Here is a 23,096-nt window from a genome sequence, read left to right as displayed (position 1 = left end):
GTTGCCCTATCGGTCCCTGCTCCTACTACTATAGCCCACAAGCCCCACACCCTCAGTGTTTCCTATTAATGATCATTCAGTAAACACAATAACTTTTATTTTTTGTAATGCAATTATAATAATATTTTATTTTTTCCAATTTCATGTAAAGACAATTTTTAACATTCATTTTTTAAAATTTTGAGTTTCAAATTCTCTCCCTCCCTCTCCCCTATGGTTGTACAATCATGCAAAATAAATTTCCATATTAGTCATATGACATAATAGCTTTTAGCAAAGATATTTACTAAAATGGCATATTGAGAACAGTAGCTATCAAAGGGCTATAAAACTGTGCATACTCTTTGACACAGCAATACCATTACTAGGCCTGTATCCCAAAGAGATCAAAGAAAAAGGAAAAAGGACATACATGTTACAAAAATATTTATAGCAGCTCTTTCTGTAGTGGCAAAGAATTGGACATTAACAAGATGTCCATCAATTGGGGAATGGCCAGAGAAATTGTGGTATATGATTGTAATGGAATACTATTGTGCTTTAAGAAATGACAATGGCTGATTTCAGAAAAACCTGGAAAGGCTTACATGAACTGATACAAAGTGAAGTGAGCAGAACCAGAAGAACATTGTGTACAGTAACAGTAATACTATACAATGATCAACTGTGAATGACTTGGCTATTCTCAGCAATACAATGATCCAAGACAATCCCGAAGGACTCATGATGAAAAATGCAATTCATCTCCAGAGAAAGACTGGAGTCTGAATGGAAATTGAAGCATACTATTTTTCATTTTCTTTATTTTTTTCTTGATCTGTGTTTTCTTTCACAACATGACTAATATAGAAATATATTTTACATGATTATATATGTATAACCTACATAAAATTGCTTACTACCTCAGGAAGGGGACAGAAGAGGGAAGGAATGAGAGAATCTGGAAATCAAAATTTTAATTTAAAATTATTATTACATGCAATTGAGAATAAAAAATATTAATTAAAAAAGTGTACTAGCTATATAACGTTCCCCTATAAACTTGAGGTCCAATTTCCCAAGAGCAGCCACAGTCTTAGAGTACAATGATAATGAGTCACCTGTGTAAGGAACATGTGGTCAAAGCTATCCATACTCTAGACAAGGGTGGGGAACGTGCATCCTCGAGGCCACATGTGGCCCTCTGGTAGGTCCTCAAGCGTAACCCTTTGACTGAATCCAAACTTCACAGAACAAATCCCCTTAATAAAAGGATTGGTTCTGTAAAACTTGCACTCAGTCAAAAGGCCACACCCAAGGACCTAGAAGATCACATGTGGCCTTGAAGATGCAGGTTCACCATCCTTGCTTCCAGCTCTTCAGAGCTGAAAAGTCTTTCCTAGTGGAATCCTCACAAGCCTCCCACCTAGATGTAGGATCTCTGTTGGGCAGGTTGTTTAGCCATCTTAAGTTGAATCTCCAATGGGACGTTACCTCCTTCCAGGTTAGCAGCTTTGCTGCTATATAATGGCCAATGGAGAGTTCCGATTTCCTTAGGAAAGATGTTCATACTTCATAAAGAGAGTGCTGAATGTGAACACCTGATTAATATCTTAACACCTCATTACTTCTTTTTTAAATCATATTTTATTTTTCCCCAACTGCATGTCAAAACAATTTTAACATTCATTTTTGAAAATTTTGAGTTCCAAATTCTCTCCCTCCCTCCCTCTCTTACCTCCTCTCTAAGATGGTAAACAACTTAATATAGGCTATACATGTGCAATCATGAAAAACATTATTTCCATATTGGTCATGCTGTGAAAAAAACACAGACTAAACATATATACACACACAAAGTGAAAAATAGCATGCTTCAACATTCATTTTCATAATGAGACCTTTAGGATTTGTCTTGGATCCTTGTATTTCTGGGAACAGCTAAATAATTCACAGATGATCATTGTGTAATATTGCTCTTACTGTATACAAAGTTCTCCTGGTTCTGCTCACTTCACTCTGCATCAGTCCATGTAAGTCTTTACAGGTTTTTCTGAAATCATTCTGCTCACTATTTCTTATAACACAACAGTATTCTATTACAATCATATACCACAATTTGTTCAGCCATTCCCCAACTGATGCATATCCCCTCAATTTCCAATTCTTTGCCACCACAAAAAGAGCTGGCATAACTATTTTTGTATAAATGGGTACTTTTCTTTTTTTAAAAAAAAATCTCTTTGGGACACAGACTTAGTAGTGGTATTGCTGGGTCAAAAGGTATGCCATTTTATAGCCCTTTGGGCATAGTTCCACATTGCTGTCCAAAATGGTTGGATCAGTTCACGAATCCACCAACAATGCATTCGTGCTCCAATTTTCCCACATCCTCTCCAACATTTATCATTTTCCTTTTCTATCATATTAGCCAATATGATAGGTTTGAGGTGATACCTACAACTCATTACTTCTTTTATCTGCTCTTTGCTTTCTATGACTACATCAGTTGTGGAGGGGGAGGTAGAACCAAATCCCCACCCCAGCACATAAATACTTTTTATTTACTTATTTATGTACATGTTGATGCTCCCCAGGAGAATATAAGCTCCTTGAGGGTAGGGACAATTTCATTTTTTCATCTTTTTGAATCCCTAATGCCTAGTGCGGTGCCTGGCACATATTAAATGCTTATTGAATTGAATGGTAAGATTCTCTGGTCTGGATTCTCCATTCCAGATAGGGAAACTGGATCCCATTCCTCCCCATCCATAGTCCAGGATGTTTTTACACTAGTCCTTTCCTCTGTTTCATCGCTTTTGTCATTTAGCCCTGTCCTTCCTGTCCTTCTAGGCCCTCTTCCATACTTCCTTCAGGAAATCTTCCCTGATTCCCCCCCTCCTTCTTCAATGTCCCCAGGCTTGGCATCCAAAGCTCTGTTCTTCTGGCCTTTATACTGCCTCCTTGACTTAGGGTATGTTTTGTCTTTCCCATCAAAATGGGAGGGATGGGGTTGAATCATAGAATCTTACAAAGGACCTTGAAGTTCTAATTTAATTCAATCACTTTCCCAATGCAGGAATCTTATCTATGAGGCCCCTGATAATTGTCCAGACTCTGCTTGACCTCCCCCAAGAACAGGCAATTCAATACTTCCCAACGCAGTACATTCCATTCCTGGGGAGATCTCATTGTGAGGGAGTCTCTCGTGTAACTTCCTTGCACAGGTCTTAGTTACGCCCCACTGAGGCTGTATAAAATAAGTCTATTCTGTATTACACATGACAGCCTGTGCCTTTTCAGCTCCCTTTCAGTCAATTCTTATGTGATAAGATTTTAGGTCTTCTCAGGATCACTGTACTCCAGCCACAAACCATTTTGTCACTGCTGTCCCTAAAACGTTCCTAACTGTGACGTTTAAAAAGTTCAAGACACGTAATTTTTGGGTAATTAATCATTTTATCAATAATGCTAGCATTTTAATAGAAGGCCATGCATGGCATTCTTGAATGCCAAAGATAATCATGGCAGCAGGCTCATGGCTTATATGCCCTTGGAAGAGAGGTGTTCCTGAGGGTAGCAATCAACTCCAATTGGTTAACAATTAATGAGAGAATGAATATTACAATGAGAGGCCGGACCTATTCTAATGAACTTTGATTATGTCATTTACTTCTAAGTTACCTCCAGCCTTCTGCAATCTAAACAAAGAATTTATCCCAACCCAGATCTGAGTAGAAGGTTGGCTGAAGTCTGACCAAGATTGAGAGTTAATTTAATCTCATTATCAGTAATGTCCTACAGGAGACTGAACTTTGAAATGGGAATTATAGAAAAGGGGGAAACCCTGGATGTCCCCAAATCATTGGTTATTAATAATCATTTCTCGCAAAACTGAATGCAGTACTTGAGATGTGGTCAGTCAGGGGAGAGTATAGGGGGACTAACACCTCTTTTGTTTTGAATGTTCTGCCTCTGTTCAGCCTAATGCCAAGTCAGCATTTTCTGAGACCACATTACACTATTGATTCATATTGAATGTTGTTGGTCAGTCCTTTCAGTCATGGCTGACTCTTCATGACCCCATTTGGGGTTTTCTTGGCAGAGATACTGGACTGGTTTGCCATTTCCTTTTACAGCTCATTTTATAGATGAGGAAACTGAGGTAAACAGGGTTAAGTGTCTTGCCCAGGGTCACAAAACTAGTAAGTACCTGAGGCCACATTTAAATTCAGAAAGATGACTCTGGGCCAGGCGCTCTATCCACTGCACCATCTAGCTGCCCTGTTCATTAAAATCCCCAGATCTTTTCCACATGGGTTGTTGTTAAGCCATGTCTCCCACAACCTGATTTCACACAATTAATGTTTTTGGACCAAAGTGGAGGACTTTGTGTTGAAATTTGACTTTCTTCCATTAGAATTCTTCTCCAATGGCCCCACCATGACAAATGGCCCTGAGTTCTCGAAGGCTATGCCAGCCAGTCAAAAGACTTTGTGTCTGTCACCAAAGGAATTCCCTAGCTAAGATTGGGGAACTTTGTCACTAGAGAATTAGTGATACTTTTTTTTAGTCACAGAAACCCATGATGACTGTCTACTAAGGCATGGAGGGGTTGCTGACTTTACTGGTGACAAGAACACTCACACACTCTATTCTGAAGTTTTAAAGTCTAAATTTCTTCTTCTTCTATACTGTCCAACACTCAGACCTTTCTAGATTCTTTTGTAGTCTGGCGCCCATTAAGCCTCATACTCTAACAGCCTGGATGCTCTCTGAGGGCTATAGGACTCCTAGCCCAATGAAGCCACCTTTAATGAAAGTGTGCTTCAATCTTCATCTGAGTTTTCTACAAGCTTCTTGACTTGTCCCTCGTAGACAACTGTCATATCCACACCAGATAAAGTATAAAATTGGGGTAGCAAAATTGAGATAATATTTGTAAAGTACTTTGCAAACCTCAAAGTGCCAGACATATGCTAGCTCTTATTCTTTTCTTTTCTTTTTCAAGCTATTATTTTCAAAAAGATTTCTGACTTTAGTTTTGCAAGCAGCAGGGTTGAGAAAGACAGTTGCCTTCTTCTTTTGTGCATTGGAAGGAGCTGATTTCCAAATGCCTGAGTTTCTTGGAAGACTGCTCTCCTAAGCAGGTGATCACTGTTTCCTACTGGCTCTGAAGTCAAAAGACCTGGGTTCAAATCCTGTTTCTCACAGTACCTATGTTCTATACGGCAAGCTACTTATCCTGCCTGGCCTCAGTTTTCTCATCTATAGAATGGAGGACTCATACTAGATCAAATGAGACAATATAGATAAAGGGTTTTTTTTCCAAATTTTAAGGCACTCTGTTTGGTCATTTCAGCAATGTCCAGCTCTTTGTGACTCCATTTGGAATTTTCTTTGCAAAGATACTGGAGTGGTCTGCCATTTCCTTCTCCAGCTCATTTTACAGATAAGGAAACTGAGGCAAACAGGGTTGAGTGCCTTGCCCAAGGTTACATAGCTAGTGAGTGTCTGAGGCCAGATTTGAACTCAGAAAGAGAGGTCTTTCTCACTCCAGGTCTGGCATTCTATTCACTTTGCCACCTACCTGCCCACAAGGCACTGTATACATGTTAGCTATTATTGTGTTGCTTCTGTTCTGTTCTAACTCTAGATACATGATCCTATGACTAGGAAAATGTTTCTGTAAGAGAGAGACTTTCCTGGGTGAGAAATTCCAGCTTCTTATTCCTTCAATTCCCTCTATATCAGAAGCCTTACCTATTTGCATGTCATGGACCCCTTTGGCAGTCTGGACCTCTTCTCAGAATAATGGTTTTAAATGTAAAAAATACATAGGATTGCAAAGGAAACCAATGATTATTGAACATTAAGATATAATTTTTTTCACATGCAATTTCATAAACCCTTCTGAAATCTATCCAGGAACTCCGAGCACCAAGCTGTTGCCCCTAGGGAACAGGAAGATCACTTGCACCTTGTAGGAGCAACCCCTAGAGGGCAGTGTCACACAACAATTAGCTTCCCTTGTCCATTTACCGAATTCAATTCCCTTTCTTTGCCCATTGATCTTTTCTGGTCAAATCTGGGGCTCTCTCTGTCCTACTGCTGGAGGAAGAGATGGCGATGGGCAAAAGCTCACCCCAGGAGCAAAAGGTGAACTACACCCTGGTGCTTCAACAAGCAGACAGGACAATGGGTGAGTGTCAGCAGGAACCAGGGTTAGAAATATCTGCTCAGCTGAACGAACTCCATTGGTGTCTATCTCTGCTGGTTAGTTCAGCTGAATAAAACTCATGAGACCACAGTTGTAGGTTCAATACCTGTATCCAGTCCCTTGCATATAGTAGGTGCTTAAAGGTGTCCTTTATTAGATTGGATTAGATTGCCCTAACAAATCACTCCCTGCCTGGCATCTTCTTGCTTGGCGAGACAAGAATGCATGGTTTTAGTACAACCCATTGTACATAATGAGAAAACAGGTCCAATTCAATGCCTTCTCTCCCAGGAAGCATTCCCTGATCCCCATGATTGATGATATTCCCCCTCCTCAGATCTCACTTTACTTTGAACCTCTCTAGTGCATGTATCATGCAATACTTCAAACTATATATACATTATACATATTGGCATCTTATCCCCCTATTGATTGATAAGTCAATAAGCCTGGCATTGGGCTGGATGGTAAGGATACAAATAGAAAAAAATTAAACAATCTCTACACTCAAGAAGCTTATGTCTATTGAGGGGAAATATACGGAATAAATACAAAATAGAAATATTCAGAGTAGAAATAATATAATAGAAATATACAGAATACAGAATGTGTAGAATATGCACAGATTATAAATAATACAATAGAAATATAGATAACATATGCAGAATAAATGCAAGATAAATGCAAGGGGATGGCGGGCACTGCAGTTGGGGAGGATTGGAAAAGGCTTCCTGTAGAAGGAAGTACTTCAGCTATGTCTTGAAGGAAAAGAGATACTCTCTGAGGAGGAGCTAAAGAGAGAGTCCATTCCAGGTAGGGGAAATAGTACAGAGGGGAGGGATAGAGTACCACACGAAAGGAAGAATACCAATTTGGCTGGGAATGTTGGAAGGGGAATTACATATAATGAACTTGAAAAGATAAGTTGAGAATGGGTAGGGAAGGGCTTTAAAAGCTTATATTTCATGCTTTACTAAGTAGCATAGAGACACGGCCATATCTTCACTTTAGGCATATCACATTAGCAGTTTGCGGAGGATGGAGTGGAGTGGGAAGAGACTTGAGACAAGGAGATTACTGCAATATTTTAGGTGAAAAATGATAAGGGGGCTGTGACATTTAAAATATTTGAAAGACGGGGGGAGGGTGGAAATGGGGAGAAAATTTGTAACTCAAAATTTTGTGGAAATCAATGTTGAAAACTAAAATATTAAATAAAAAATTAAAAACATTTGAAAGACAGTTTCTGGGTAATCAATCATTTTATTAATAATGCTAGCATTTTATTAATAAAAAAGAATGGTCACTTGGCAATCTTATGGACTCATGGCTTATATGCTCTTGGAAAAGTGGGTGCTCCAGAGGGTAGCAATCAACTCTGATTAATGATAGGTGGACTTTATAAAGAGAAATGGGCTCACTCTAATGAAGGGTTGGGAGAATAACATCTTAGACAAAGAGACAACATCTACACCCCAACCACCCACAGCCTTGGGTAACCTAGACCAAGGATCTACCTCCCCCAAATTAGCTTGAGTGAAACACAATGGACAGGAATTCATTTTAGATTAGAAGTGTGATCTAGTTGGGTGGAGTAGGAATACCCAGAATGAGGAAAATGTTAATCCTGTCTACCATCAGCCCTGTCCTTGAGAGACTGGGCTTCAGGCAAAGAAATAAAAAAGGGGGCAAAAGCTTGGGTCTCCCCAATTTTAATAATTGGCTATTAATATGAGAGAGAAGGGCTTAAATTAAGATGGATATTGTACACATAGAGAAGGGGTCAGACTTAAGAGATATTATGGAGGTAGAAGCACCAATATTTGGCAACTGCTTAGACATGTAAAGTGAAGTGAGAGGTGTTGGGGAGAATACCCAGCATATGGATGTGATAAATTAGAAGAATACTACTTGACTGATTGACAGAAATAGGCACATTGGGAAGCGTGGGTTTTAGGGGAAAGATAATGAGTTCTGTTTTGGGTGGATTGAGTTTGAGATGTCTTTGGGACATTCAGTTTGATATGTTGAACAGACAGTTTGATCATCCAGGACTGAAGCTCAGGAGCTGTGGAAATCATCTGCATAGAGCTGATAATGAAGCCCATGGAAGCCAAGAGTAAATGGGGAGAGAGAAGATGGTCCAGGACAGGTCCTTGGGAATACCAATGCTATGGATGATGAATCAGTAACAGATACTAAGAAGACAGTCAGGTAGAAGAAAACCAGTAGAGTGGTGTCATTCAAATGCAGAAGAAACTATCCAGGAGGATTGAGTGAGGGGTAGTCATTTCAGTCTTGTCTGACTCTTTATGACCCCATTTGAGTTTTTTGAAGACACTGGAGTGGTTTGCCATTTCCTTCTCCAAATCATTTTACAAATGAGGAAACTGAGGCAAATGGGGTTAAGTGACTTACTCAGGATCATGTAGCTAGTAAGTGGGGTGGGGTCAAATTTGAACTCAGGTCTTCCTGACTCCAGGCCACTGCACCAACTAGCTGGAGGATAGGGATAGTGTCAAATGCAGCAGAAGGGTCAAGAAGGTTGAGGACTGAGAAAAGATCATCAGATTTATCAAATAAGAGATAACTAGAAACTTTGGAAAGAAGTTTCAGTTGAGCGATGAGGTCAGGACCCAGGTTGCACTGGGTGAATGAGGAGAGGAGGTAGAGATTAATGGGGAGTTTGGTGAGGAAGGAGAGATATAGAACAATAGTTAATGGCTTCTGGACAGTAAATCCCCTGAGAGCAGGAATCATCTTGTCTAAACATCTCCAGCTCCTAGCACTGTGCTCTGCATGCTGAAGACTCTTAATAAAATATCTTTTGTATCAATCTGCATTGTACCTATTTCACTAGGCAGAGAGGAAGATACCATGGAACTGTGAATTATTGGTTTTGCTATGGTTATTATTATTATTGTTATTAAATTAATATTGTCACTTACCTTAGAGGGCTGTTGTGAATCTCCTATAAGACAATGTGTATAAAGTGTTTTCAGTATGGTGTAGTGTAAAGAGAACTGGATTCAGAATCAAAGGAACTGATTTTAAATCCTGGTTTTGTTACTTGTTACCTCTATAACTCCAGGTAAGTCTTTTCCCCTTTCTGGGCCTCTACATGTTCTTCTGTAAAGTGATGGGGTCCAATTAGATGATATCTAATCATCTTCCACCTCTGACATTCTATGATCCCATAAAAACCACCATTCTTATTGTAAGTTTCATATATGTTATGATGTATAGGAGGGTTGATGGGACACCAATAGGAGTGCACTCAGGACAAGGGAGAATGTGCAAAGCTCACAGAAGTCTTCATTTTGAAAGATCAATCAAGATCTTCTATGATAGACTTAGCTCTCCTCAGCAATGCAATGATCCAAGACAATTCCAAAAGACTCATGGTGGAAAATGCTGTCCATATCCAGAGAAAGAACTATGGAGTCTAAAGGCAGATCAAAGCAGACTATTTTCCCTTTTTTGTCGTTTTTTCTTTCTCTTGGTTTTTCCCTTTTGTTCCAATTCTTATTTCATAAGATGAGTAGTGTGGAAATATGTTTGAATGTTGAAAACTATCTTTACATGTAATGGGAAAAAAATACTATTAAGAAATGTTCATTCAAAAATTTACATGCAGAGTATTCAGCTGGTATGACCTTGGTCAAAGGTTGGCTTAGCAATCCAACAATGTACTGATTTACAATGAAGCCAAAATCCCAGATCAAAACCAGCAGGTTCTTTGGAAGGCAACCAGACAGAATATAATGCCAATGTAGCATCATACTTGGCTTTCTGGTCACTAAACCTTTACACACACTATCACTCTCTCCTGAAACTACCTTCCCACCCCAATTACCACCTCTCCAAGTCTTTATTGTTGTTCAATCATGTCCAACTCTATGTGACCCCATAGACTTTGTCCATGGGGTTTTCTTGGCAAAGATACTAGAGTGTCTTGCCATTTTCTTCTCTAGTGTATTCCCGTTTTACAGAAGGAGGAATTGAAGCAAATGGGGGTTGAGTGACTTGCCCTAAGTCACCCAGTAAATGTCTGAGCCTGAATTTGGAGTCAGATCTTCCTGACTCCAGGTGTGACGTTCTATCTATTGCACCATCTAGCTGCTCCAGGTCTAAGTCCTAAGCTGGACCTTAGCTCTAAGTGTTACCTAGTATTAAAAGCCCAGCCCAAGTCCCTCTTATTCCATGAAGTCCTGAAGCCTTTCCCGACCATCCTGACCACCACAACCAGGCCAAAAGAAGTGATCCTTGGAAATCATGCAGTCCTTTTATATTTTGGCCCATTCATTTTGATATAGCTATTCCTTTGCTATTTATTAGTGGTTTCTTGATTAGAAATCCAGTAGATAACCTGACTACTGTGTAAATAAGTTTAATGCGAAGGTATGTGTAGAACATATCAGATTCCATGCCATCTTGGGGGGAAAGAGGGGAGGGGAGGGAGGGGAAGAAAATTTGGAACTCAAAAATTTGTGGAACTGAGTGTTGTAAACTAAAAATAAAAAATCAAAGGTTGGCTTAAGAGTTGGCTCAGAAAGCCTTTCATCTTGAGTTAGGCAATGGTCAGAATCCTTGAGATTGGTTCCAATATCGCCATATCAAAATAAGAAGAAGTGGAGGGAAGGGACAAATGTGATAAGAGAGATGTAAGGAGAGACCTTGAAAAGGGAAAGGCCCAGAGAACAATGTGGAAAAGATTAAAGATAAGCCATGTGACCCCAAAAAAGGGATAAGTCACATCCTCCAAACCTCTGTTCCCAAAACTGCCCCCAAAAGTCATTATATGACAAATGTAGAGTAATTGAAACTAAATCTACAGAAAATAACAAATAGAATATGAAGGAAAGTGATGCCATCATTATGAAAGTGAACCTGAGGAAAGAATCCTATGGACTAGGCACATGGAGCAATAAGAGTAAACTCTAAAATGACTTGAAAGAGAAATAAAATCCATAGCAGACTAGAAATAAATTTACTGTAGGTAAGAAATTAGAGCTCACAACATAAAATTGAAAAACAGAATTAGCAGCTTAAAAAAATAACATCCATGATGTACAATCTCTCTAAAGAAGTAATAGAGAGTTTAACATATTTGGAACACAAAAACACTTAAGTGAAGGATAATTTGTCAGAAGAGAAGCAAAAGTCAACAATGTTAGAAAACACATGAATTCTATCCGAACCAAAGCAAGTGATCTTGAAGATACAATTACGCAAAAATAACTTTATGGATCAGGGATCTTCTAAAAGAAAATGACAAATCAAAAAACCTGAATACCATAATGTAGGAAATAATATGAGAAAATCATCCAAGACTTCTGAATAAATAGACAACAATACATAAATCAAGAAAATCCACAGATGACTGCCAGAAAAAAAAAAAAAAGAAAAACGACAACCTTGTATTTCAAACTTCAAGATATGTAGTGATTAAATTTATTGATTTCAATGACAAACAACAATTTTGCAAGTGGTTAGGAGAAAGACCTTTAGATATGAAGGAAAAGAATTTGAATAACACAAAATTATTCCATAATCATAAGAAATCACCTCCCTCTCCCCAAGCTGCAACCCCAAATGATGTATCCCACAAATTTGAGTGTAATCATCAATGATAAAAGATGGAGTTGAATAAAAGAGAGGGATTTAGAACATAAGATCATAGGATCATAGGTCTAGAGCTGGAAGGAACATCAGAAGCCAAGATAGTTCAACCTCCTCATTTGAGGTATTCCTCTCCCCTCAAACCCCAACAAAAAATGTGAGCAGAATATTCAACTTGTAAACATCCCAAACAGAAACGATAAGAAAGGTAAATAAGTACAACTATCAAGAAGAAAATTAGGAAACTGGGTTATTCTGCCTAGAAAAGGAAAGACTTAAGGGATATTATATAGTATGTATCGGACCAAACAAGAGAAACTGGGCTTAACATGCATTGAAAGCACTGCAAAAATGTAAACAAAGGCAACACTGTGATGCTGCCAAATTCTGATTAATTGCAACAATCTTGGTTCCAGAAAAAGAGGAGACATACTTCCCTCCTCTCAGTAGAGGGGTGGAGAATCTAGGGATAGGATAATGTAGTACTGTCAGATATGGCCACTTTGTCGGTTGGGATTGGTACACATTTTTCTTCATTACAAGTATAACTCCATCCCAAAGTCTGTTGTTTTGGGACTCTCTCCTTATTGGAGATGAATGCCCTGCCCTGCATGAATCAATGGACTTTGGCACAGGGAGGATCCAATGAGACATTGGGAAATAATTCTAACATTGGAGAGGAAAAAAAAGGCATAGTGATAAGGACTGATTGATGTTAGCTAAAAGAATTTTCCAAAGGCAAGGAGTGTGGGCCCTTGGGACAAAATGCGGCATCTTTTTTAGGGCTGTCTCCAAAGGAGAAAGGTTTTCATCTATCTCAGAGGATGAGCCATCTGTGCCTGGAGAGAGGAGGCTATATGGGATGACCTCAAGAGGTTTTCCTGGTGATTCTCTCCTGGTGAAGAGGTTCTGGACAGTATCCAGAATTCAGAGCTGATCTTAAACTATGGCTGTTTAAGATCCTGTCAGGTCTTGCCTGGAGTTTATTGCCAGGAAATGGTGCACCATCGCTTCCAAAGGTCTCTATTTATAGCTCTCCTCTGGGCCAGGGTGAGCGTCCTGTTTATAGGCAGGAACTGCCTAGCAATAACTGTTTCCCCTTCTCAGTCTGTAGAGAATGTTGCTGAAGTTGTTAGATGAAGGGAGAAGAGGATGGAAAGAGGAAAGGGAGAGAGAGGAGGAGGATGTAGGGAGAGAGGAAATAATTTTGTTAATCCCTTATATAGTATGTCCCAAATGTCATAGTGCTGTTTTAAACTTTTATAGCTTAAAACTGCCCTAAGACTTTTGGAACATATTGTATGATGTCATTAAAAAGCATTTTCATATGTAGTATGTCCTCTGATTCTCAAAGCAACCCTTTGAGATAGGTAGTACAAATATGATTAGTTTCTATTTTAGAGATAAGAAAACTGGCTCAGAAGGGATAAGTGATAGTAGCTAGCATTTACACAGTGCCTTGAGATTTGTGAAGGGCTTTATAAATATGGTCATATTTTATTCTCATAATAACCCTGGAAGGGAGGTGCAATTATTATCCCCATTTTTCAGATGGAGAAACTAAGGCAGGCAGAGGTTAAGCAACTTGCCCAGGGTGACCCAGCTAGTAAGTGTCTGAGGCCAAATTTGAACTCCAGTTCTCTGGATTCCAGATTCAGAGTGTTTTCCTGTCACCTAGTTGGTGTAGCTTGCTCAGAGACAAGTGATTTGCTCCAAACCACACAACTAGTAATGGGTAGGCCACAACTTAAACCTGACTGTAGGAATCTTGGGTATAGGGAAGCTAGATGGCACAGAGTATAGAGCACTGGGCTTGGAATTAAGGAAGACTCATCTTCCTGAGTTCAAATCTGGCCTCAGACACTTACTAGCTGTGTGACCCTGGGCAAGTCACTTCACCCTGTTTGCCTCGGTTTCCCCATCTGTAAAATGAGCTGAAGAAGGAAATGGTAAACCCAGAGAAGCTTAAAAATGGGGTCATGAGGAGTTGGATATGACTGGGGGTTACAAAAGCAGACGGGGATTAAAAGAGATGGGCTTTTCCAGACCCTGTTCCATGCTGGATTTTCAAGGTTCTTCTTCTCATCATTACTTGAATCTTGGGATCAAGTCTGTCGACAAGTCTGGACTGAATTCTAGGGCTCAAAGACCAATTTTTGGGCAAAGGAGTAAGAAAGTCCCAGATTTCTAGTAACTGGCAGTTGGGTGGGAGAGACAAAGTCTCTATTCCTGGGGATATTTCCGATCTGGTGAGATATTATATCAAGGAGCTCCCAGTCTTATTGGGGAAACTGTCTCTGTCCTCAAGGAACTTTCAGTATGATGTAATAGCATAGACATACATGAAATTAACAAAAATATAGTCAGCTTAACTAATACTAATGATGAGGGAGAGCTGGGGCCCAGATCACTTTAAAAAATTATTTTGGTAATGAGGTGTATTAAATAATTTTTTTTCTTTTTGCAGTTTTGCTTAATTTTGCTTTGCTTATTATGATATTCAGATGACTTCTATGCTCTTAGCATAACTAGCTTACAACAAGCGTTTGAAAAAAAAAGCCTTGAAGCATTCACCGGCTAGTAGAGGAAGGTATTTCAGAAGTAAAGTTCTGCCCCAGGTTAAGTAATCCACAAGCAAGTAATTACGGGACTGATTGTGTAATTATGAAAGTACATTGAGGAGAAAGGGGGAAGAGGATCTTTGATCATGCCAGCTGGTAGGAAATAATTCAATACATATGTATTTGAGTGGCTACTATAAGCTCAGCACTGGGCTAGGAACTGTGAATGGAGATTTCCTGGAGGTGGTGGCATTACAGGAAGGATGAATTGGAGTGTATTAGTGGATGCTATCTACAGAATAGCCTGGGCCAGGGGTGGGGAACCTGCAAGGCTGCATATGGCCTTGAAGCTGCAGGTTTCCCACCCCTGGGGGCAAAAGCTTAGGGGTAGAAAAGGGAAAATGGCATGGGTAAGGGGAGGCCAAGGAGAAACATTGGGGCACATTGATGAATTGGGCTGGGGAGCAGCAGGATTCAAAATATGAAGGTAAGGTCATCTCCTCCAAGTAGATGCAGAGGACCCAGGAAGCAGGTGCTGAGCCTGCTCACAGATTAGTTGGGTATACAATATTGATCCCGTAAAAAGGTGTCACTTGTTTGCATAAGCAGAATTGGTTGCTATAGCTTAGACTAGAGGAGGAGCCAGAAAGAGTGTATGGGGTTGATTCAACTTCTCCCTAGGAACCAGTTAGTTAAAATCCTTATTTTTAAACCACAGAGAACCCATTTAAAGTCCCATTCTTGAACAGTCTTGCTGTGTCAACACTGAAGGCTCATTAGGAATCAGGTAGAACTTTAGAGAAATCCCAGGGTCTTGAACTCCTTATAATGACCATGAGAAGGGCATTTTTTTTCTACCTATGAAATCCTCCTCACCCTTCCCTGCCAAAGTGTTCCTATGTAGCTTTCCAAATAATAACTTGAAACTCACTTTCACTTGGTTCTTATTTCCTGATTTGTGCTTAAATTTCTCAGCCAGGCTTCATTCTCCCAAGTACCTACTGACTCCCTGCAATATATCCCAGCTTTGTCAATATTCTTAATTTCAGCGGTATGTGATGTCCCTCCCTATCAGTCTTCGACGATGGGAGAATTACTAGGGATGAAAACTCTGCCTTCCAAACAGACTGGAACCTCTCTGACAGCAAAAGCTCCCAGACAGTAGGGAATGGATCTCCCTGAGAACAGAGACTGACTCTCCCTCTATCTGACTGAGAGGCTCTTTGAGGAATAAAACTATGGTTTTTTTCATTAGTCTCATAGGTTGTAGATTTTACAGATAGAAGGGTCCTTAGAGATCATGGGCAGCAAATCCAACTCCCTCAGTTGTGAACTGATCTAGCCATTCTGGAGAGCAATTTGGAACTATGTCCTAGGATTATAAAAATGTGCATACCCTTTGACCCAGCAGTATCACTTCTAGGGCTGTATCCTAAAGAGATCACACAAATGGGAAATGGACCAGTATGTACAAAAAATATTTATAGAAGCTCTTTTTGTGGTGGCAAAGAATTGGAAATCAAGGGGATGCCCATCAACTGGGGAATGGCTAAACAACTTGTGGTATATGAATGTAATGGAATATTATTGTGCTATAAGAAATAAGGAGCAGATGGACTTCATAATAACCTGGAAAGACTTGCTATCTGTTGCTGAATGAGGGAAGCAGAACCAAGAGAACATTATACATGATTATAGACACACAGTTTCTGTGATGACTAACTTTGATAGACTTGGCTCTTCTCAGCAATACAAGGTTCAAAGACAGCCCCAAAAGATTCATGATGGAAAAAGCTATTCACATCCAGAGAAAGAATTATGGAGTCTGAATGCAGAATGAGGCAAATTATTTGCTTTTTTTTCCTCTTTCCTTTTTTGGTTTTGTTTCTTCTTTCTCATGATTCATTCCATTCATTATAATTCTTCTTTACAACTTGACTATTGTGTAAATGAGTTTAATGTGAAGGTATATGTAGAACCTATATCAGAATACATGCCATCCTGGTGGGGAGCTGGGAGGAGATGGAGGGGGAGAAAATTTGGAACTCAAAAACTTGTGGAACTGAGTATTGTAAACTAAAAATAAAAAATAATTTAAAAAAATTCAATTCCCTCATTGTACAGATGGAGAAATTGAGGCTCAAAGTTTAGGTAGGTGTCAGAGATGGAGTTTCCATCCAGGTCTTCCAGATTTCTAGTCCAGTATACCACACTCCCTCATAGCTCTCCCAGGGCAGAGACCAATCTATAAAACATTAAAAAGAAAAAAAAAAGAAAAAAATCTCCCTATGTCTGCACACAGTGGGCATTCAATAAATGTTGATTGTCTCTGTGTAGGCAAGAAGCCTAGCTCCCTCCTGGAGTCACATTTACTTTCATTCTACTGGGAGAAAGCAATAACATTAAGCAGAGAAGGCCGGATCCCTTAATATGATTACTTGAGATTTGTGGACCAGTGGGGGACCATCCCTCCAGCTTTATTAGTTACATCCATCTCCATGATGAGAGCAGAACAGAATGTTATCAACTAGAGACCACAGATACAGATGACCAAATGATCAGGCACTAGCTCTGGAAAGGGGAGGGAAGAGAAGATGCAGGGCACATTACCTCCCCAGATGTGATGGGGACAGAGGTGGCTATGGGGTTCCCCTGCTCTCTAGTCTTCCTTCAGCTACAGTAGCATGCATTTGAAATCCAATGTGACATGAACTAATAATGAGATGGGGGGTGGGGGGGGAGTAAGGGCAATGTACTTCACAGGGCTAGACTAGCTAAGGAAGGGAGCTAGCATATAAGGAGGATAGGATATTATTGGATGTGAAGGACTTTCGGTCTGATTAATTTTAGGGTAGGAGGTTATTATTTTTGTTCATTTCCTTAAATGGAAAAGCCACCCTTGCTCCTTCAGGAGAACCCATCTCTACTTTTAATAATGCTGGAGAACACAGCTATGACCCTACTCTTAGGGCCTTCAGGTGAGAAAGAAAAAGGTGCAATTGAACTCTCAATTTTCTCTGTGCAAATTATGTGTGGCATAATTTTAATTCCAGGCTGACTTGCTCAACATATTTTAAGAGTGGACTTCCTCCACTGTCCAGGTGACATACACGCAGAAAATTAGCCTGAGCAAAACTGAATTAGCAAGATAAATTTTTTTTTAATTTTGTTTTTAGTTTTCAACATTCACTTCCATAAGATTTTGAGTTCTAAATTTTCTTGCCTTTTTCCACTCCTCCCTCCCCAAGATGGCGTGCAATCTGATATAGGCTATACATGTATAATCATACTAAACATATTTCCACATTAGTCATGTTGTGAAAGACAAATTGGAACCAAAGGAAAAACCACAAGAAACAAACAAAAAAATAGTATGTTTTGATCTGCATTCAGACTCCATATTTCTTTTTCTGGATGTGGATAGCATTTTCCATCATGAGTCTTTTGGAGTTGTCTTAGATCCTCGTATTGCTGAGAAGAGCTTGTGACCAGAATGGTCTTTGTTTTCTTTGGGTGGCTCAGTTTACCTCATTGGGTCTTGCTGGGTGCTGGGTCTGCGGCTTTTCTTCCGGGGCAGGAAGCCCAGAGACCATGCCTGGAAGCAGAGAACTTCCTGTGTGATGATTCATGGGGCTGGCTGAGGGGAGGTGTTGACTCCGGAGCCACGCCCTATTGGGTGTTAACCTAGTCTACACCAGGGGGAGGGGCCAACTCAAGAACCAATAGGCCCTTGTCATTCAGGTGGCACTTGATGATGTCAAAAACTCTATAAGAGGGGAGAAGACGGCTTGAAGATTCCTTCCTTTTCCGGTTGGCATGGGAGCAGTGGCGAGCGTGACTCTGGGCCAGCCCTTGCTCTCGGGCTGAGCCCAGATGTTGGTAACTATGAATTGTATTGGGTCTGTCTGTTGATATTTGTAATTTGTTTGTATTTTGTTCTGAAGTTTGGGGTGCTGGTTTTGTTCCCCCCCCCAAACTAAATGTTCTGAACTTCAGGGTGCTGGCTTTTCCCCCCGGAAGTAAGTGAATGAATCTGTGTTTGGTCTGTCTGTTGATGCTTGTCTGTATGCTCCCCTGAACTAACTGAATGCTGGATTAAAGAAAGCTGGTCAACCCCTTCACCATGCTTTCCTTGTTTAAGCAGATAAAAAGAACCTGTGCTTTCCCGGCATGCTGGCAGCCTCCTGGGTGCATCTTACGCCCCGACAGAAGCTGCTAGCCGGATTGTTAAAACAGAGCTAAGTCTATCAAAGTTGGTCAATGCACAATGTTGCTGTGGTATATGAATGTAATGGAATATTATTGTGCTATGAGAAATGAGAGGCAGATGGACTTCATAATAACCTGGAAAGGAAACAATGTTTGCTTGGTTCTGCTCACTTCACTCACCATCAGTTCATGCAAGTCTTTCCAGGTTTTTCAAGGTAAATGTTAACTGTATTCCAAAACCAGATGTGGAGATTACCCACTCTAACCCCACCTCCTCCAAGTGCCAGCTGTCACCTCAAAGGGTCGAATTCTAACCACTCTGTATGGTTATCTTGCACATGCCTAATTATTTAGGCTGCTTCAGCCATCAGAATGTAAGCTCCTCAAGAGCAGGAGCTGTTTTTGCCATTCTTTGTATCCGCAGCCCTTATAGTGCCTGGCACTTACTAGAAGACTTAATGCGGGAGGTAGAAAACACTGTAAATAGAGAACACTGGGAATATCTGCATAACTCACAATATTGTGTTGATTAGTAAAAACCAACGAGAGTGGCATTCTTTACTGAAGGCAGGCAAGGAAAAGTGCGGAACCTAAACCAATTGATAACTTGGATGCTAGAACAAACCTGCTTTGCTGTAAAGGCTTCCTCTGAAGGAATACCATTGAATGCCTGCTCTTTCTATTCTAGGTTTCCCTTTGTAAATTTGTCACCACCAAGTCTGGCTTCTTGATGAGATCAGAGGCTCTCGTGAGTCCAACTAGCCTCTTTCTCAGTGTCTCTGAAGCACAGGAAGTGCTGTGTGCAGCTTGCTCTTAGCCAGGTGCAAAATGAAAGGTGGTGTGGTAAGCTGGCTGGAGGGCTAGACTCAGTTTGAAAGTCCCAAGTTTGAATCCTGCCTCTGACATGAGTGGTAAGTCACAACCTGTTTCTGCATCTCTAAAACAGGAACCTGCAGCTCCTACTTTATGGTGATGCTGTGAAGCTCAAGTGAGATCCAGTACTTTAAATGACTATGTAACTGGGAATTCTGAACGTTGCAGAGTTCACAGAAATGGGTCACCTAACTGTTAGAAAGAATACTGACACTGAGGACCTGCATGAGGGTTGGAGTTGAGGAGAGACACATGTGGCCCAACTCTGGGAGAAACATGTGAAGAGGCTATGGAAGCTGCAGGCCTGAAGGCAGGCCTCCCTGTTTTTAGCCTCTTTTCCCAGATTTCAAAGAGAGTCTCCCCTTGGATGAGATCATGGAGTCTCTCAGTTGAGCTGAGGTTTTATCTCATTCTCATCTAAACAGTTCAGTTACTCTTCTGTATTTTTTTGGTTTATTCTAATGTGCCTAACTTCTCCAGTTTCTGACTGCTGTTAGCTGGGATAACAAGGTTTACTGGCTATTCAAAATTTGTCGTGGTTTTCTTTGTGACCAGTATTTGATGGGGAGCTAAGGGGGTTAAGTACAAACTGCTTTAATTATTACCATCAACTGAGGGATTGGCTTTTATTTAGAGCAAAATCACACCCTTACAAAGCAATATTTGATGTTGCAGAAAGAAATTTAGCCCAATACCCTTCTTAGAAATAGGCAAGCAAGCATCCAGCCACAGCCCTTCTCCAAATACCCCTCGATGTGAAAACTGTAGTCTCACCTGGGGAAGGGTCATCTGGATTACAGAGATATCTATCCAAGCTACTTGCAAACTGCTTGTCTTTGCATTTAGACAACCCAAGTGGACCCACATATTTTTAGATGGGAACTCACATATCCTATAACTATACAAAATTAAGAATAGCATTTGGACAAGGGGACTTTGCAATGAGCTCACAAAGGTTGCTCAAGTTCTTAATTATATTTCTGAAAATTGGAATATGGGATTATGAACAAGATTCAGGATTTCACACTATGCTTGATACACTCCCCACTCCTATGGCATGTATCCCTTGGGCCCTCATTTGCCAAACACTAGAGTGAAGAAAGGGGTAGTTACAAGGTTTCTCCCTCCCAGCATCCTTTGGGGCCATCTTTCCACATCTGCCAGAGCAAAAGTCACAACTCAGTGTTGTTAAATCACCAAAGTCACAGAAACAGATGTGGATTTTATTAGTCTTCAGCAATCAAGAGATTAATAGAATTAAGTATCCATTATTCTTGCTTATCCAAAATAATTTAAACCCACCTGCTGCTCAAGAAAATAATTCCAAACCACTGGCTTCTAATTACTCACTATGAAAGGCCATTACAGCAAGCATTGCATATTTGCATTTCTAAGGCCAAAATCGGGAAGTGACAGCCAGAGAACCTGGAGGTATCTCATGGGAAAATTTCCTGTGCTCACGATTACAAAACTCCCCCTACTTATTCAAAAACAGTTACTTCTATGAGGAAGGGGGAGGCTGGGGCAAGCTACGTCACATGGCTAGAGTAAAGCCTGGCCACACCAGTTCTCTGCTTTGCTAAATGTGACCAATCAAAGCAGCTAGTTGGAGAAAAGCTGCTAATGAACAGAAGGAAATTCTCAGTCATCCCCCTGAATGACTAGATGCAGGCTACAACTGAGAAAGGTGTAAATTCATTTGGGCCAGTTTCATCTGGCTTGACCAATTCAGCAGTTAGGCAACAGAGAGGGCTAATCACTTCAGTGCACAAGCCTGCAAAGCCAGCACAGCCTCATTCTGGAACGGGTTCACTGAGTCTCTTTATGGAAAGGTAAAGGCTACAGTAAAGCCTGAGCCATTATCTGAGCTAACAGAGACTGATCCAAAAGGATGAAGGTTAACAAGTATCTCAAAGATGGGTCATCAGGATGCCATCCCCAGAGAAAAGAAGGACTGAGTGGATTTAGTAGTTTCAGGTTTAGAACCAATCTTGACTCATTACTCCGAAGAGGGGCTTTCTGGCCGACTCTACCCGAGGCCAAGTGGTTGTAACACTTTTTAAAGTGAGTGACAGAACACATGGTCATCATACACCTGCCGTTCAATCTCTGAGAAAACCTCATCGCAATATGGACAGTCCAGGATATGGATCTGCAGGTGCTGCTCGAAGATGTTTTCCTCCACATCATCAGGGAAGACCCCTTGGCAGATGGGGCACTTTTTGATAGAGGGCTATGAAGAGGGAGAGACAGAGATCAACAACCATTCAGTGTGGGGATGGGGGGTCGGTAGAGTTACCCAAACAGAAGTATAGCTATGGAGCTTCAGATCTGGTAGGTCTAAAATTAAACCCATCTCCTGACCCAGGCCTCGCTGTGTGTACTCTTCCCTTCTTACAAACCATTCTGTCTCTCAATCAGGAGATGTTCAGGATTAGCGATTCCCTAAAATGGCTTCCGGTTCAGAAGACGCACTCCTTTATTTCGATCTGAGCCACATCTTCACAGCTGACCTCATTCGGGGTGTTCTTGGCGAAGATAATGGGGTAGGTGATCATTTTCTTCTCCAGCTCAGATGAACTGAGGTAAACAGGGTGAAGTGACTTGCCCAGGGTCACATGGCTACTAAGTGTCTAAGGCTGTATCTGAACTCAGGAAGGGGAGTTTTTCTGATGCCTACTGTGTTATCTAGTTGCCACAACAACAACAAAGAGCCAAGCAGTTGTGCAGATGTGGCTCACACAGAAATAAAGAGTGAGCCTTCTGAACTGGAAGCCATTTCAATGAATCACTCACCCGCCTCTAATTGTAACAAATAATTCCCAGAGGTGAACCGAAGCAGAAAAGGCAGAAGATTAGCTTTGTCTCCTTCTACCCCCACCCACTTCAGAGGAGAGGGCTCAGTTCTGGCCACAGACCAAATTGATCACTGACCCCTATAGCAATAATAACTATTTCATCAGTCCCTCCCTGGTCCTCAGGATCAGGTTACTGGGCTTACGCAGGGAGGGATAATCTCTTTAGGATTTATACGAGAAAGCCCAACAATTAGATACTTACCAGGATGGGGACATGGATGTCTTGGGTAGCTGGAAAAAACAAAAAGGTTTCATTCATGGAAGTTATTTTTTCCTTTCTCCAACTGTGACCTAGCAGGCATCGTGTGTATGTTTTCCTCCCTCCCCCCACTCCATTTGTCTCCAGCTCTCTATGAACACTTTTATATCTGACTAACTCTGAAGTGGGAGACCCCCAGTCAGTCATAAAGAGAAAGAAACAGAGTGGCAAGAAGAGACAAGAAGAATCAAAAAGAGATACCCTGCCAGTAACAAAAAAACCTTAAACTGACATCAAACTACAGAAGCTCTGCAGATGCAAAGATACTTTATGCAAATTAGATGCAATTTTAAAAAATGCAAAACAGCCTTGTGATCGCCCCTGTTTCATAATTTGGTTGTGGCTAGAAAATAATCCCAATAGCACACTCTCAGACTGTCTGGGCACTAAAGAAAGCTGAGCTAATAAACCAAAACCAAACTGTCCCCTCCCTTGAAGAATGTTCACCAAGGAACCCTGAAAGGCAGGTGAAATTGGACTCTACTCTGTCTCAGTTCTTCTATCTTCTCTGCATG

The 23,096-nt window shown here is 40.7% G+C and overlaps 1 protein-coding gene across 1 annotated transcript in view; it reads right to left on the bottom strand.

The window, feature by feature from the left end:
- Positions 1 to 20,647: 20,647 nt before the first annotated feature.
- Positions 20,648 to 23,096, bottom strand: part of CALCOCO2 (calcium binding and coiled-coil domain 2) — a 29,936-nt gene continuing 27,487 nt past the window's right edge. The window contains exons 12-13 of the mRNA XM_036754903.1: positions 22,525 to 22,553; positions 20,648 to 21,697 (exon numbers count right to left, since the gene is read on the bottom strand). Coding sequence (XP_036610798.1) covers positions 21,524 to 21,697; positions 22,525 to 22,553 — 203 coding nt within the window. The 3' untranslated portion in view covers positions 20,648 to 21,523. The remainder of the gene's footprint in view (positions 21,698 to 22,524; positions 22,554 to 23,096) is intronic.

This window comes from Trichosurus vulpecula, chromosome 4 (genome assembly GCF_011100635.1).
Source record: "Trichosurus vulpecula isolate mTriVul1 chromosome 4, mTriVul1.pri, whole genome shotgun sequence".
In the NCBI taxonomy this organism is placed as follows: domain Eukaryota; kingdom Metazoa; phylum Chordata; class Mammalia; order Diprotodontia; family Phalangeridae; genus Trichosurus; species Trichosurus vulpecula.
The sequence above is the reverse complement of the archived record's forward strand: the minus strand, read 5'-3'. Positions and strand labels throughout refer to the sequence as shown.